We start from the raw sequence: 18,615 nt of genomic DNA on the forward strand, positions 1-18,615 counted from the left end.
CAACCTCCTGCTACTTCTTCCCAGCCCCCTGCTTCTCTTCCCCCCATTTCCTCCAGATCTGTTCTCTCTCTGGCCTTTGGGCAGGATAAATGAAGGTCGACGAGAAACTCCTAAAGCACACGCGCAGGGGGTTCTGATAACTGATCAATATCCAGGCGGGGTTTTAATCCAGTCGACTAGCACAATTGCTCACAGATAGGGAGAGGGGGACAAAGAGACACACAGACGCAAGCTGACATCCTAGCTGTCACCTTATCCTGGAAGGCAATGAGTGCATTTCATTTATTTATTTAGATCTACATATAGAGAACTGAATCAGTACTGAACTAGCCTTTTATTTGACAAACTCACCGGAGACTCAAATGATGGGCTCAAAACCCGCTGCAACCCAAAAGGAGAAACGTGGCCTTGAAAGAAATTGCTCAATTGCCGACAGTTACCGAAATGCTGGCTTCTATTCGCGATCGTATTCCGGAGGCTAAATGCGATTTAAGCCTCTTAAATCAGTGTGAAACCACCAAGCAGTTTGAGCCTGAACTGAGATCAAATAGTAGCCCATGAAGTTGAGGCTAAACATTAGGAAGCTTTTATTTGAGGGGTCAGTGAAACCGTGGAGCTGTTCACCTAGGAAGGTGGGTGGAATCCCCTACTTTGGAATGAGAAAGTTATTCGAAAGGATTAATTTACCTTTCAGATTCAGTTTTCTACCATTCTCTGAGACATGCATATTCAGTGAGTAGGACAAGGCTCTCTATATCCAGGTTTCATGATCAGTAGAAAAAAAAAAACAGCTTTAGGTACAAGTCTTCATGTGAATAACCTCCTTGGAAAAACTCGGGCAGAGCAAGCATATCTAATGCTAGACACTCATTTAATATCCACTCCGTAGAAAGTACTATGCGAAGAAGTGGACAAGTATCATGTGAAGAAACAATTTTATGCTCCACATTAATTCAGAAAGAAACTGACGCATGGTAAGCTAAGAAGAGAAATTCTGAAACAAGGAATTTCAGGGAACACATTTATCGCTTCCAGCTCCATACCACGCATCTCAGGGATTTTGTAAGGATTTAAAAACGGACTGGGGCAAGGCATTAATCCTTGGGTTCCGATTCTAATATTTTCTTGCTTCCTAAAAGTGTAAATTTCAGCAGTGAAATTTACTTCGTAACAAAGAACTGAAGTAGCATTAGTTCGGCCGGTTTAATGTTGCATGTGCACCTGAGATACCTCAATCACCTAATTGCACAATACTTTTCTAGTTTTTCAGAAAAAAAGGTACTGTTGGTAATGCCATGAACCTAGTTAAAATTAGAACGAGTAGTAATAAAAGAATCATAAACATGAAATGGAGCTAATTCTTCCTCCCCCACACTCATCATCAGGAGCTCCCCAGCACTTCCTCTTCCCGAAGGTAAGAATTATTATTCTTAGCGTTATTATTATTACTATTTTAATGGAGGTAATCGAGGCATTTGTTAAGCACTTATTCCGTGCCAGGCACTCTATACTAAGCATTGGGGTGGGCCCACCTCTGCATTCCCTTCTCATTTGGGAAGTGCTAGAAAAAGGCAATTCTGATCCTTTGGGGAATTCATTCTACGAGCCTCATATGGGACAGGGACTGGGTCTGATCTGTTTACACCGTATCCATCCCAGCGCTTAGCACAGTGTGTGGCGCATAGTAAGTGCTTAACAAACACCATTTAACAGTCTGAAAACTTCACAGACTCTGTGTTGCGGTCAAGCGGGTATGACAGAGAGAAGTTTATTTCCACTAGCGCTAGTAGGCAGCGGAGGTTGACAGACAAGAGTTTCCCCTGCTAGTCAAAGATAATAATAATAATAATGGCATTTATTAAGCGCTTACTATGTGCAAAGCACCGTTCTAAGCGCTGGGGAGGTTACAAGGTGATCAGGTTGTCCCAGGGGGGGCTCACAGTCTTAACCCCCATTTTACAGATGAGGGAACTGAGGCACAGAGAAGTGAAGTGACTCGCCCAAGGTCACACAGCTGACAATTGGCGGAGCCGGGATTTGATCCCGTGACCTCTGACTCCAAAGCCCGGGCTCTTTCCACTGAGCCACGCTGCTTCTTTTACAGCAGTTGCTCCAGCCCCATCCACATGTAATCCATCAACAAGATTTATCCGGCACCTACTTTGTGCAGAGCATTGTACTCGGTGCTTAGGGCAGCACAGAAGAATTCAAAGACAGGAAACCCTGCCCGCAAGGAGTTTGCAATCTAGAGGCAGAGAGAGAGGCAGTTAATTACAGATAGGAGGAGGTAATAGAGTATATGAGATCCGTATGTAAGTGCTACAGGGGTACTTAAGTGCTTAGATTCATTCATTCAGTCGTATTTATTGCGCGCTTACTGTGTGCAGAGCACCGTACTAAGCTCTTGGGAAAGTACAATACAACGATAGATGCATTCCCTGCCCACAGCTAGCTGCAGTCTAGAGGAGCTTAAGGAGAAAGGCTGAAGTGGCAGTTGGGGGATAGAAGACGGGGAGTTAAGTTAATCAGTCAATCATATTTATTGAGCGCTTACTGTGCACTCGACTTAAGCACTTGAGACAGCACAATGCAACAACAACAAAAAGACACATTCCCACCACAACAAGCTTACAGTCAAGATGGGGAGACAGACGCTAATATAAAGAGAAGAGATCAATGCAATACTTATCATAGGACAAGACAGGATCACATACGATTAAGTTATGGAACAGTCAGACCAGCAGCATCAATCAATCGTATCTCTTGAGCGCTGTATCACGTGCTTGGGAGCGTACAATATAACAGAGTTGGTAGACATGTTCCCTGGCCACAAGGAGATTACAGGCATTGATATAATCGGGATACGTACATAAGTGCTGTGGGGCTGAGGGAGGGGTGAAAAAAGGGAGCAAATCCAAGTGCAAGGGCAAGGAAGAAGAGAGTGGGAGAAGGGGAAATACTGTGTGCGGAGCACTGTACTAAGCGCTTGGGAAGTACAAGTTGGCAACATATAGAGACGGTCCCTACCCAACAACGGGCTCACAGTCTAGAGGGGACAGGTGTCAGGTCATCAGAATAAATGGAAGTAAAGCTAGATGCACATCATTAACAAAACAGAATAGTAAATATGTACAAGTAAAATCAATAGAGTAATACATCTGTACAAACATATACAGGTGCTGTGGGGAGGTGAAGGAGGTAAGGTGCGGGGATGGGGGGAGAAGGGGGAGAAGAAGGAGGGGCCTCAGTCTGGGAAGGCCTCCTGGAGGAGGTGAGCTCTCAGTAGGGCTTTGAAAGGAGGAAGAGAGCTAGCTTGGCGGCTGTGCAGAGGGAGGGCATTCCAGGCCAAGGGGAGGACGTGGGCCGGGGGTCGACGGCGGGACAGGGCCAGAACGAGGCCCAGTGAGGAGATTAGCGGCAGAGGAGTGGAGGGTGCGGGCTGGGCTGTAGAAGGAGAGATGGGAGGTGAGGTAAGAGGGGGCAAGGTAATGGAGAGCCTTGAAGCCGAGAGTGGGGAGTTTTTGCCTGATGCCTAGGTTGACTGGTAGCCACTGGAGATTTCTGGGGAAATGAGGGCTTAGTCAGGGAAGGCCTTGAAGCATCAAAGTAGCAGTAGTAGTAGTAGTAGCAGTAATAGTAGTAGTAACTGTAGCAGCAGCAGTATTTGTATTTTGAGAAGATAACACTGACGGTGACGTTGACATATGAGTGTGTGTATGTGTGTGCATGGCCCAAAAGACCCAAGTCCTAGCCATATTGTGCACATATATTAGCAGTATTTATTGAGTACCTACTTTGGTACCCTGCATTGCCCTAAGCATCCTTGGAAAGTACCAAACAAAGAACTGACCTGTTGCCAACTTGTACTTCCCAAGCACTTAGTACAGTGCTCTGCGCAGTAAGCACTCAATAAATACGACTGAATGAATGGATGACATGTTTCCTGCCCACAGGGAGTTCGCACTCTAAATGGGGGATATAGACCTGAAAAAGTATTTACAAATAGAGAAGCCGAAGCTCTCACGTCCCACCTTTCCTGGGAGGGACATGTGAGGGGGCCAGACAACGGCAAGATATCCAATCAACTGCTCTGTGGTGAGCTGATATGGGGCAATGATAGAAAGGGTAAAACAAAAAAGAAACCCTTTCAAAACAAACGAAACGAGATTTCATACATTGTAGCCTAGCAGTGAGAAGACAGGTTAGCCTGACAGGGAACGATCAGAAATGGGATCGCTGTCTTACAGCAGAGAGTTCAGGTATGCCAAGAGGGAAAAATAGAACAGCATCACGCACCGTAGGTAATAAATGCAACATGCACACACTCACACACATAAAAGGAGCGCCGTCAGAGAACCCACAGGACAGCTTGATCAAAAATCCACATATCAATCTATCCGTAGTATTTACCGAGTCCTGCTTGTGCACAGCACACTGTACTAAGTGCTTGAGAAAGTACAACACGACAGAGTTGGTAGACAGAATCGCTCCCATACTAGTTTGCCTCTTTCCGTATCCCCAGGGCTGCTGGATACTCTACATGCCTCCTATCTTGCATCTCGCCTGAGATGCTCTTAGTCGTAATAAATTAAAAATTTCCTTCTGAAGATCAAAGCCTACCCTTCTTTTGGCAGCAGCAGAGAGAACAAAGGGAGGAAACAGGGAGTCAAATGATCATAAATTCCAGATCAGTGGTTTCAAAGTGTGACTTTATTGGATCTTGAAGACGTTTCTCCACCACTTGGCTGCTCTCCAAGAATAGCACTTGCAACCGAAGTAGGGTATTCTGACAGTGACAAGTAACGGTACATAATGGTATATATTCCCAATTCCCTTTTCACCAAGTAGTAACTGCTGATGTCACCCGTCTTCTACCCTTTCTAATATTTAGTGTTATCTACTTTAGAATTTCCTTGGTGCTGTGGCTTTTCTCATTTCCCTTGTATGGCTGTTTTGGGAATTCTGTATTGCTATTTAGCTTCAGCCCAAGGGTGGGTCTGCATGGAGCAAGCTAACATCAAGTTCATTTTTTTAAAAAAGTAAAAAATTCACATTTGTCTTAAGGGCTGTAATAATACCCAACGCTTTAGTTAACTAATGATAAGGAGATTAGTTATTAGTCGTATTGTCACAATTTAGCATTGAAGGACTTACTGTTGGGTAGGGACTGTCTCTTTATGTTGCCAACTTGTACTTCCCAAGCGCTTAGTACAGTGCTCTGCACACAGTAAGCGCTCAATAAATACGATTGATGATGATGATGACTTAAAAGACTGAAAAATAATTAGGCTGAGGTGCGGCAGGTAGTTTTTTCCCCCCAAATACGCTTCCCAAACGGCCCAGGAGTCTGCCCATTTGACAGATGATATCTATGGGTTCTGACAGTCTAAACGGGGAAGTTTCAGAAGTGATGATGTTATTTTAGGTGTCTACTATATACGCCAAGCATTGTGCTAAGTGCTGGGGTGGTTACGGATCGGATGGGAAACGATCTCTGTCCCGCGCAAGGCTCACGGTCTAAGAGGGAGGCAGAGTAAAGATTTTATCCCCATTTTAGAGATGAGGAAACAGGGGCCCGGAGAAGTGAAGTGACTTGCCCAAGGCTACAGAGCAAGCAAGTGTTGAAGACGGGACTAGAACCCAGGTCTCCTGGCTCCCGAGGTCTATGATCTTTCCACGAAGCTACACTATGGTAACACATAGTAGAAGCAGTCAATTGCCACCTTACTCTCTCAAGACGGATACCACTTGGGACACTCCAAGATAATAATAATAATAATAATGGCATTTATTAAGCGCTTACTATGTGCAAAGCACTGTTCTAAGCGCTGGGGAGGTTACAAAGAGATCAGGCTGCCCCACGGGGGGCTCACAGTCTTCATCCCCATTTTACAGATGAGGGAACCGAGGCCCAGAGAAGTGAAGTGACTTGCCCAAAGCCACCCAGCTCACAAGTGGTGGAGCTGGGATTTGAACCCATGACCTCTGACTCCAAAGCCTGTGCTCTTCCCAGTGAACCACGCTGCTTCTCTATTATTCATTCATTCATTCAATCGTATTTATTGAGCGCTTACCGTGTGCAGAGCACCGTACCAAGCGCTTGGAAAGGCCAAGTTGGCAACATAGAGAGACGGGCCCTACCCAACAGCGGGCTCACAGTCTAGAAGGGGGAGACAGACAACAAAACAAAACATATTAACAAAATAAATAGAATAAACATGTACAAGTAAAATAGAGTAACAAATAGGTACAAACATATATCCATATATACAGGTGCTGTGGAGATATTAATCAATCATGGTGTTTATTGAGCACTTACTGGGTGCAGAGCACTGTACTAGGCACTTGGGAGAATACATTACAACAGAATTGGTAGGCATGTTCTCGGCCCACGAGGAGCTCACAAGCTAGAGCAGGAGACGTTAATGTAAATTAATTAAATACAGATATGTACATAAAGGCTGTGGGGCTGAGGGTGGGGTAAATATCAAGTGCTCAAAGGGTCATCCACACCAGATACCTTATCCAGATGGCCTCTACACACTGCAGAGTCCCCACCCCTCTGCCTCTTTATAGCTGAAGATATAGATAGCTCTAGAGTTTTGTTTTCTTGTCTGTCTCCCCCCTCCTAGACTGGGAGCCCGTTGTTGGGTAGGGATTGTCTCCATCTGTTGCCAAATTGCACTTTCCAAGCACGTAGCACAGTGCCCCGCACCCAATAAGTGCTCAATAAATATGACTGACTGAATGACTGAACTAAAAACTCTTCGGTTCCCCTGTATCAGTCTCACCTTGCCTTTGCTTTTCGCCGCCTCTGAGTTTCCTCTCGTTTCTTTAAGGCTTCTCAGTATACAGTGCCAGGTGTGTTCACTTTTTGTAATTCCTTTTGGTTTTCAGTCCAAAAACAGAAGAAAAAAGAAAGGACACATCACAGTTGCCCTTCAGGGTTTTCTGATACAGCCTCTTGGAATCGTCTTGGAATGGGCAGGACCGTATTTATACTCAGAATCGTACCCTGGAAAAGTTTGGGGGGGGGGGGGTTGCAATCCTAATTCATTCCTACTTTACAGGCAATGATATTGTGAACAACAGAAAAGAAAAAATGATACCCGGCAAATACCCTACTTTTTACATCCCATTTTCCTTCCCCCTTCCTTTTTTTTTTTTTTTACTATTTGCTGCTGTTCAAAAAAGAGGGATAGAATATTATAGGATCCAGACACCAGGATTGGGTTGAGACAAGAAGATAAAATCATATGATATTCAAATATGTAAATTAAATGAACTTGGGGCTGTCGTCTCTGCAAGTGTCACCATGGAGAACAGTGTATGACTTGTCACCATGGAGACTCCTTGCCTAAAATTACCCGAAGTAATCATAAAAGGCCAGGGAAGGAAACAATAGACTCAATCGGATTTGTTGCATGTTTACCGTGTGCTGAGCACCCTACTAAGTGCTTGGAAGAGTACAATGCAACAACAGACACCTTCCCTGCCCACAAGGAGCTTACAGTCTAGAGGGGGAGGCAGACATTAATATGAACAAATAAATTATGGCTATAGACATAAGTGCTCTGGGGGTGGGGAGGTGGGGAGTCAAAAGGGGCAAGTCAGGGCGAGGCAGAAGGGAATAATGGGAAAAGAGGAAATGAGGGTTTAATCCGGGAAGGTCTCTTGGAGGAGATGTGCCTTCAATAAGGCTTTGAACGGGGGAGAGTCATTGTCAAATATGAAAAGGGAGGGTGTTCTGGTAGACACCAGAGAAGCAGCACGGCTCAGTGGAAAGAACCCGGGCTTTGGAGCCAGAGGTCATGAGTTCCAATCCCGGCTCCGCCACTTGTCAGCTGTGTGACTTTGGGCAAGTCACTTCACTTCTCTGGGCCTCAGTGCCCTCATCCATAAAATGGGGATTAAGACCGTGAGCCCCCCACCGTGGGACAACCTGATCGCCTTGTGTCTCCCCCAGCGCTTAGGACAGTACTTGGCACACAGTAAGTGCTTACTAAATGCCATCACTATTTTTATTAGACCCTCATTAGAAAACTTCTACCGGTAAGATCCCGACATTGTGGGGCTTACTATCCAGCTTCACAATGAAGTGGGGGGGGAGAAGCAGCACTGAGGAAGCCCTATTCAGCTTGATTAAAGAGAGTCAATCCAGGTGATACGGCTCCCTTATGAGCTGCAAGGGTCCTCGATATATATATAAAATATAATATAATATAGTATAACATAATATAATATAATATATAATCATATCAAATACTATATATTCAATATATTAATATATAATATATCGAATATATTAAATGTATTCATATATAAATATAATATATGCATAATATAACATAATATAAATATAAATTTATATATAAATATATAATATATTAAATATATTGTATTAAATATAATATAATAATATAATATAATATAATAATATAATATATATCCCTTATTTAAAAGTGCATGTGAGAAATGCTGGAAGTATAACTCCCTACCCACTGTTCTAGGTCCCCTCTCAGGGTCACACCTGGGGAGTTCCCAGTCCTCTACCAGTCTCGACTACAGGAGGGAGAGGCAGGCAGAAGCATATCCGTTCCACTCCTAGCTTGGGCAGTGGCTAGCGAGTGGCAGGCAATAAGAAAACTCTCCGGATCCACTACCGAAATGATTGCAGATGAAAGTGGGATGTTCTGGGAGAGACGTGTCCATGGCGTCGCTATGGGTCGAAGATGACTCAGTGGCAGAGGGCAATTGCTTGGAGCCACGTAACGTGCCTGAGAGGGGGAACTGGAGAATCAAGTCTTCCCATCTACATTTACCCATCACCTAGAATTTACCAAGCATCCCAAAAGAAAGGCTACACTGGAAGCTTCCTGGGGTCAGGGACCATATCTACCAATTATTTTGGACTCTCCCAAACACTTAGAACAGTGCTCTGTACTGAATAACCACTCAGTAAATACTACTGATTGATCGACAGAAGCAGCAACAGCCACAAAATAGCAAGGCTATCCTGAAAAAAATAGATCTCACCCCCCACCCACTCTTCTTAACATGCCTGAGAGGGGGAACTGGAGAATCAAGTCTTCCCATCTACACTTACCCATCACCTAGAATTTACCAAGCATCCCAAAAGAAAGGCTAAACTATAAGCTTCCTGGGGTCAGGGACCATATCTACCAATTATTTTGGACTCTCCCAAACACTCAGGACAGTGCTCTGTACTGAATAACCACTCAATAAATACTACTGATTGATCGACAGAAGCAGCAACAGCCACAAAATAGCAAGGCTATCCTGAAAAAAACAGATCTCACCCCCCCACCCACTCTTCTTTTCTGTATGTATTTGTCTGGACTAACACAACACTGGCAAGATTTACAAATGCTAAATTAGTTCACCAGTCTATCTTTAAAAGACTAAAATAACTTACTCTGCTGGGAAGTTATTCCTTTGCAAGGGAGGAAAGAGGGAGATAGTCCAGATTCTTTAACTCACATTATCAATGAAACAAGGCACTGAACAGCTGACTAAACACTGGTTTTGAAGGACTCTAAGAAGGAATTCTTAAATTCTAATAGTAGTACTCATAGTATTAATTAAGCCCTTACTGTGCGCAGAGCACTCTACCTTTACCTCGATTTTTCTCATCTGTAAAACAGATATCAATCAATCAATCGTATTTATTGAGCGCTTATTGTGTGCAGAGCACTGTACTAAGCGCTTGGGAAGTACAAATTGGCAACATATAGAGACAGTCCCTACCCAACAGTGGGCTCACAGTCTAAAAGGGGGAGACAAAGAACAAAAACATAGTAACAAAATAAAATAAATAGAATAGATATGTACAAGTAAAATAAATAAATAAATAAATAGAGTAATAAATATGTACAAACATATATACATATATACAGGTGCTGTGGGGAAGGGAAGGAGGTAGGATGAGGGGGATGGAGAGGGGGAGAGGAAGGGAGATATAATGACTTACCTCTACAGGAGGTCACAGAAGAGGGGGAAAAAAAACACTTGACATTTCAAAAGTTTTGTTTAAAGGGTGAATTGAGAGTACTTTTTAAAGGGAATGATAAAGCAACAGTAAAGAAGCAGCGTGGCTCAGTGGAAAGAGCCCGGGCTTTGGAGTCAGAGGTCATGGGTTCGAATCCCGGCTCCGCCACATGTCTGCTGTGTGACCTTGGGCAAGTCTCTTAACTTCTCTGAGCCTCAGTTACCTCATCTGTAAAATGGGGATCGGCTAAGAGCCCCCCGTGGGACAAACTGATCACCTTGGAACCTCCCCGGCGCTTAGAACAGTGCTTTGCCCATAGTAAGCGCTTAACAAATGCCATCATTATTATTATTATTATTATTACTCCCTGAAAACAAAGAAGTTACTGCAATAGAACAAAGTAAACAAAATCAGAGTCTAGGCCACTATGTTGGCTTTCAAGAAACAACAACAACAAAAAACCCACTCTCCCATGCCTGGGTAGGGAACACTCCTTCCACAGTGGCAGATGGGATGGAAGTAAAATAAGGATCCCTCTATTAATGGGAAATAATAATAATAATAATAATAATAATAATAATGGCATTTGTTAAGCGCTTACTATGTGCAAAGCACTGTTCTAAGCGCTGGGGAGGATACAAGGTGATCAGGTTGTCCCAGTGGGGCTTACAGTTATCATCCCCATTTTACAGATGAGGTAACTGAGGCTCCGAGAAGTTAAGTGACTTGCCCAAGGTCACACAGCAGAGATGTGGCGGAGCTGGGACTCGAACCCATGACCTCTGACTCCAAAGCCCGGGCTCTTTCCGCTTTCTCCCTTTACTGCTATAGCTCTCTAACCTCCCTGCTCTCCTATTCATCATCATCATCATCATCAATCGTATTTATTGAGCGCTTACTATGTGCAGAGCACTGTACTAAGCGCTTGGGAAGTACAAATTGGCAACATATAGAGGCAGTCCCTACCCAACAGTGGGCTCACAGTCTAAAAGGGGGAGACAGAGAACAAAACAAACATACTAACAAAATAAAAGAAATAGAATAGATACGTACAAGTAAAATAGAGTAATAAATATGTACAAACATATATCCATATATACAGGTGCTGTGGGGAAGGGAAGGAGGTAAGATGAGGGGGATGGAGAGGGGGACGAGGGGGAGAGGAAGGGAGATATAATGACTTACCTCTACAGGAGGTCACAGAAGAGAAAAAAAAACCACGACATTTCAAAAGTTTTGTTTAAAGGGTGAATTGAGAGTACTTTTTAAAGGGAATGATAAAGCAACAGTAAAGAAGCAGCGTGGCTCAGTGGAAAAAGCCCTATTCCCCGGTGAGGCAATGCAACAGAAACCCTATTTTACTGCCCCCCAAAGTTAACCTTCTCTCATGCTGCAGCTCAGTATTATAATAATAATAATAATAATAATGGCATTTGTTAGGTGCTTACTATGTGCAAAGCACTGTTCTAAGCGCTGGGGGGATATAACATGATCAGGTTGTCCCACGTGAGGCTCACAGTCAATCCCCATTTACAGATGAGGCTCAGAGAAGTTAAGTGACTTGCCCAAGGTCACACAGCAGACACGGGGCGGCGCCGGGACTCGAACCCACGACCTCTGACTCCAAAGCCCGGGCTCTTTCCACTGAGCCACGCTGCTTCTCTAGGTATATGTGGGAGCTCTCTTCCACCACACCCCCATCTTGGAATTCCCTTCAGAGGCTGATCCTCGTCCGCCATCTACCCAAATGCCATTATAAATGATAAATTATTATAAATGCCATTATAAAAATATCCTCCCCAGCCCAGGCCGTGCTGTTCTTGCGGGGTGCTGCCGTTCAGTACACCTTTCAGCTACTAGGAGGCCATCAGTTTGAGCCAGTCTGCGGCAACAAGCCAGGGGGAAATAGCCAAGCACCAATATCAGCCGGTGGGGGTACGAAAGTCTACCCTCATTCCTTCGGAAGCAGCTGGGTCACAAACAGACATTAACTAGAAGACCGGCGTGGCTCCGGGGAAAGAGCCTGGGCTTTGGAGTGACGGGTCATGGGTTCGAATCCCACCACCGCCAACTGTCAGCTGGGTGCCTTTGGGCAAGCCACTTCGCTTCTCCGGGCCTCAGTTCCCTCACCTGGAAAACGGGGATGAAGGCTGGGAGCCTCACGGGGGACACCGCTTGGTAACCTCCCCAGCGCTTAGAACGGTGCTTTGCACGCGGTGCTTAATAAATGCTATCATTATTATTATTAAGCGCTTAGTACAGTGCTCTGCACATAGTAAGCGCTCAATAAATACGATTGATGATTAACTCGCCAGAGGGAAGATGTCGAGAATTGGTGCTGGAATGGAAAGGGATTCCCTGAGTCAAAAGGCTTTCACAGCCCATTTCAAAAATGGGGGGGTTGGAGAGGGTAAGGCTAACGGGAGAAAATGGTTAGCGCCGAAGAACAAGAGCCTGATAAAAGATGGGGGCTTTTCACCACTCTGCTTTTTTGGGCAGGGCACATATCTGAGAACAGTGCTTTGCATATAGTAAGCGCTTAATAAATGCCATTATTATTATTATTATGTCTGCCAACTCTGTTATATTGTACTCCCCCAAGCGTTTTCTAAATAATAATAATAATGGTGTTCGTCATCATCATCAATCGTATTTATAAGCGCTTAGTACAGTGCTCTGCACATAGTAAGTGCTCAGTAAATACGATTGATGATTGAGCGCTTACTGTGTGCAGAGCACTGTACTAAGCGCTTGGGAAGTCCAAGTTGGCAGCATATAGAGACAGTCCCTACCCAACAGTGGGCTCACAGTCTAAAAGGGGGAGACGGAGAACAAAACCAAACATACTAACAAAATAAAATAAATAGAATAGATAGGTACAAGTCAAATAAATAAATAAATAAATGTTTAAGTGTTTATTTATTTAAGTTTATTTTATTTGGTGTTTGTTAAGCGCTTCCTATGTGCCGGGCACTGTACTAAGCACTGGGGTGGATACCAGCAAATCGGGTCGGACACTGTCTCCGCCCCACGTGGGGCTCACAGTCAATCAATCAATCAATCGTATTTATTGAGCGCTTACTGTGTGCAGAGCACTGTACTAAGCGCTTGGGAAGTCCAAGTTGGCAACATATAGAGACAGTCCCTATCCAACAGTGGGCTCACAGTCTCGAGTCCCATTTTTCAGATGAGGTAACTGGGGCCCAGAGAAGTCAAGTGACTCGCCCAAGGTCACACGGCAGACGAGTGGCGGAACTGGGATTAGAACCCACGACCTTCTGACTCCCAGGCTGGGGCTCCATGCGCTCCGCCAGGCTGCTTCTCCAAGAAGCAGTACAGTGCTCTGCACCCAGAAAGCACTCAATAAATACAATAAAACATTTTTTAGACTGTGAGCCTACTGGTGGGTAGGGACTGTCTCTATATGTTGCCAACTTGTACTTCCCAAGCGCTTAGTACAGTGCTCTGCACACAGTAAGCGCTCAATAAATACGATTGATGATGATGATTTCAAATCACTCTGAGGTCACTAGTAGCATGCGGGGGGAAGGACACCAGGCTAGAGAGGGAGATACTCCAATCAATCAATCAATCAATTGTATTTATTGAGCACTTACTGTGTGCAGAGCACTTTACTAAGCGCTTGGGAAGTACAAGTTGGCAACATATAGAGACAGTCCCTGCCCAACAGTGGGCTCACAGTCTAAAAGGGGGAGACGGAGAACAAAACCAAACATACTAACACAATAAAATAAATAGAATAGATATGTAAATTTCCCAGGGAAAGCTGATCTAGGACTCCAAGGTTATAGAGCACGAGCCTGAGAGTCAGAAGGTCATGGGTTCCAATCCCTACTCCGCCACTTGGCTGCTGTGTGACCTTGGGTGACTCACTTCACTTCTCTGGGCCTCAGTCCCCGCATCTGGAAAATGGGGATGGAGACTGTGAGCCCCACATGGGCCAGGGGCTGTGTCCAACCCGATTTGCTTCTATAATACTAATGGTGATGGTATTTGTTCACCGTTTACTATATGGCAAGTATTGTTCTAGGCGCCGGGGGAGATACAATCAATCAATCAATCGTATTTATTACAGTGCAGAGCACTGTACTAAGCGCTTGGGAAGTATAAGCTGGCAACATATAGAGACAGTCCCTACCCAATTCCTTCCTCTCCCTCTCGTCCCCCTCTCCATCCCCCCCATCTTACCTCCTTCCCTTTCCCACTGCACCTATATATATGTATATATGTTTGTACATATTTGTTACTCTATTTATTTATTTATTTATTTTGCTTGTACATATCTATTCTATTTATTTTATTTTGTTAGTATGTTTGGTTTTGTCTCCCCCTTTTAGACTGTGAGCCCACTGTTGGGTAGGGACCGTCTCTACATGTTGCCAACTTGGACTTCCCAAGCGCTTAGTACAGTGCTCTGCACACAGTAAGCGCTCAATAAATACGATTGATTGATTGATTGTTGGGTAGGGACTGTCTCTATATGTTGCCAACTTGGACTTCCCAAGCGCTTAGTACCGTGCTCTGCACACAGTCAGCGCTCAATAAATACGATTGATGATGATGATGACCTGGGGTTCACAGTCTAAATCCCCATCTTACAGGTGAGGCACCTGAGGCCCAGAGAAGTTAGGTGACTAGCCCGAAGTCCCACAGCTCTCCACCCATCCCAGTGCTTAGTACAGTGCCTGGCAACATAGTCAGCGCTGAACAAGCTGGCAACATATAGAGACAGTCCCTACCCAACAATCAGGTTGTCCAACTGAGCCCCTTCCTTCCTCTCCCCCTCTCCATCCCCCCCACCTCACCTCCTTCCCTTTCCCACTGCACCTGTATATATGTATATATGTTTGTACATATTTATTACTCTATGTATTTATTTATTTATTTTATTTGTACATATCTATTCTACTTATTTTATTTTGTTAGTATGTTTGGTTTTGTTCTCTGTCTCCCCCTTTTAGACTGTGAGCCCACTGTTGGGCAGGGACTGTCTCTATATGTTGCCAATTTGTACTTCCCAAGCGCTTAGTACAGTGCTCTGCACATAGTAAGCGCTCAATAAATACTGATGATGATAACGAACAAATCCCATAATTATTATTAGTTATCCTCTCTGATTAGCAGAAACACAATTGAATTCGGAACCACGCATCAGGAGGGGCAGGCCCAAAGGGCAGGCGAGACGGTGGGGGCGGGAAGGGCTTAGTACAGTGTCCTGCACCCAGCAGGCGCTCAGCACATACGACTGACTGAAGGAATGGCTCTGTACTAGATCCCCCCCCCTTTTCTCTCTCTTACCAATCGCTCACCAAGACGGTTTTCCCGTAGGGCATGTGCTGGGAGCGGAGGCTGAGGCTCCCCTTGCGTTCCGGCAGATCCATGGGCCTTATCCCAAATCCCCCCCAAAGTAGGCCCCGGGGGGCTTCCCTCTGTCACCAACGATGCTCAGCCAGCCGTCTCCATGGCAACGGCGGGAGGCCACACGAGCGCTCCGCCATCTAGAGGAGGACCGGAACGAGGCTCTTCCGGGGGGAGAGAGAACTACAGGTCCCGGCATGCAGCGCGGCGCCATCGCGCGGAGCCGATAGAGGCGGGGCGGGGCATTGCATGCTGGGAGTTGTAGTCCTCCGAGGCCGGAATGGGCAAGAGACGAGGCAAAGATCCAAATGGGCTTTTCGGTTGCCCGAAGGCCGAAGTAGCCAGCGATCGAGGCCCAATCCGGTGGAGTTATTATTAATTATTATTATTATTATTATTATTATTATCTCTCTGCCATTGTGAGAAGCAGCGTGGCTCAGTGGAAAAGAGCCCGGGCTCTGGAGGCAGAGGTCACGGGTTCAAATCCCGGCTCCGCCACTCGTCAGCTGGGTGACTTTGGGCAAGTCACGTCACTTCTCTGGGCCCCAGTTCCCTCATCTGTAAAATGGGAGTAAGATTGTGAGCCTTCCCGTGGGACAACCTGATCAGATCACCCTGTTACCTCCCCAGCGCTTAGAACAGTGCTTTGCACACAGTAAGCGCTTAATAAATGCTATTATTATTATTATTATTACCTCTCTGCCATTGTGAGAAGCAGCGTGGCTCAGTGGAAAAGAGCCCGGGCTTTGGAGGCAGAGGTCACGGGTTCAAATCCCGGCTCCGCCACTCATCAGCTGGGTGACTTTGGGCAAGTCACGTCACTTCTCTGGGCCCCAGTTCCCCCATCTGTAAAATGGGATTAAGATTGTGAGCCTCCCCCCCCGCCCCGTGGGACAACGTGATCAGATCACCCTGTTACCTCCCCAGCGCTTAGAACAGTGCTTTGCACACAGTAAGCGCTTAATAAATACTATCATTATTATTATTATTATTGTGCAGTGGGAGCGTGGCCTCGTGGAAGGAACATAGGCTTAGGAATCCTAGGATCTGGGTACGTTCATTCAGTCGTATTTATGGATCAATCAATCAATCGTATTTATTGAGCGCTGTGTGCAGAGCACTGTACTAAGCGCTTGGGAAGTACAAGTTGGCAACATCTAGAGACAGTCCCTACCCAACGGTGGGCTCACAGTCTAAAAGGGGGAGAAGTGTGTCCTCGGGAGAACACACACACACACACACACACACACACGCACACACCGCCCTCACCTACACTCACTCGAGGATTCACACACCTACACGCTCCCTGATGGACTCACACACACACACATACACAAAAAAGACCACAATCACATGCACACATACACTCACCGATGGACTCACACAAAAAACCGCACACACTCATTCGTGGGTCTCACCCACCCTCGCCCCTACTTGCCCACCCTCCCTGATGGAGTCAAACATACACTCACAAAACACACACACAAACCCTCACGGATGGACTCACACAAAAATACACACATACTCGCCGATGGACTCACACACACACACTCACACACTCATTCGTGGGTCTCACCCACCCTCGCCCCCACTTGCCCAAACTCCCTGATGGACTCACACACAAAAACACACACAGAACACACACACATAAACTCCACACATATATGGAGCACTTCCTGTGTACAGAACAGTGTACTGAGCGCTTGGAAAGTACAATTCAGCAACAGAGAGAGACAATCCCTACCCAACAACGGGCTCACAGGCTAGAAGGAGGGAGACAGACATCAGAACAAGTAAACGGGCATCAATCTAAATAAATAGAATTATACAGCTATACACATCATCAATAAAATAAATAGAATAATAAATATGTACATGTATCACGACTCCACCACTTGCCTGCTGGGTGACCTTAGGCAAGTCACTTAACTTCTCCGTGTCTCCTTCTCTTCATCTGTAAAATGGGGTTTTGCAGTGCCTCTGCTCCCTCCTACTTGGACTGTGAGCCCCAGGGGGGACAGGAACTGTGTCCAACCTGATTAACTGGTAATCTACCCCATCATCATCATCATCAATCGTATTTATTGAGCGCTCACTATGTGCAGAGCACTGTACTAAGCGCTTGGGAAGTACAAATTGGCAACATATAGAGACAGTCCCTACCCAACAGTGGGCTCACAGTCTAAAAGGGGCCAGCGTTTAGAAGAGTGCTCGACAAATCTAGGTGCTTAACAAATGCCACAATTACTGTTATTCTTCTTATTAATACCCTAGTGTGGTGTTCTAAATAGATTATTTGACTTACAAAACGTATTTTTATCGGTAGAAAATTTTGCTTCAAAATGCGATGCTAAACAGCATATTTTCTAGCTTATTCAAAACAATATATTTTACACAGCTATTTTTAAGGCTTTGTTCTGTATGTATATGTATACATATATGTATATAATATGTGTATATATGTATATGTATCCTGTATATATGTATATATGTTTGTACATATTTATTACTCTATTTTACTTGTTCATATCTATTCTATTTATTTTATTTTGTTAGTATGTTTGGTTTTGTTCTTTGTCTCCCCCTTTTAGACTGTGAGCCCACTGTTGGGTAGGGACTGTCTCTAGATGTTGCCAGCTTGTACTTCCCAAGCGCTTAGTACAGTGCTCTGCGCACAGTAAGCGCTCAATAAATACGATTGATTGATTGATTGATTGATTTGTATACCCACAGTGTAAGTTTTTTATGAGAACCTTTCTCTTTTATCACGTTTTCAGGGGGGAATTTACTTCGGAAACATCGACAGCACGCTTGCATGCACACTGTAACCGTAATGTTTTGCACTAATATAGAATCTTTTATCTGTGAGTATCTTAATATACTTTGAAAATCTTGTTGATCCTCACATTTCTGTCATCTTTGTCTTTCTCAGTACGGTATTGGTGATGCCAACAAGAAAGAGCAAGACTTTAAATCATCAAAGTATCTTTCGATAGAGAATTTTCTGAGCTTGAAATGTTTCACTGCAAGGACGCAGGAGTCATTAGCCTCACCTTAAAGAGAAGCAGCGTGGCTCAGTGGAAAGAGCCCGGGCTTTGGAGTCAGAGGTCATGGGTTCGAATCCCGGCTCCGCCACCTGTCTGCTGTGTGACCTTGGGCAAGTCACTTCACTTCTCTGAGCCTCAGTTACCTCATCTGTTAAATGGGGATGAAGACTGTGAGCCCCA

General features: G+C 44.9%; 1 protein-coding gene across 3 annotated transcripts in view; it reads right to left on the reverse strand.

Annotated features, from left to right (window-relative positions):
• CX4H9orf135 (chromosome X4 C9orf135 homolog) overlaps positions 1 to 15,506 on the reverse strand; it is a 54,089-nt gene extending 38,583 nt beyond the window's left edge. For all 3 annotated transcript variants that reach the window (XM_038769929.1, XM_038769928.1, XM_038769930.1), the window contains exon 1: positions 15,329 to 15,506. In XM_038769929.1, coding sequence (XP_038625857.1) covers positions 15,329 to 15,411 — 83 coding nt within the window. In that variant the 5' untranslated portion in view covers positions 15,412 to 15,506. The remainder of the gene's footprint in view (positions 1 to 15,328) is intronic.
• Between the last annotated feature and the right edge of the window lie 3,109 nt (positions 15,507 to 18,615).

This window comes from Tachyglossus aculeatus, chromosome X4 (assembly GCF_015852505.1).
Source record: "Tachyglossus aculeatus isolate mTacAcu1 chromosome X4, mTacAcu1.pri, whole genome shotgun sequence".
NCBI lineage: Eukaryota > Metazoa > Chordata > Mammalia > Monotremata > Tachyglossidae > Tachyglossus > Tachyglossus aculeatus.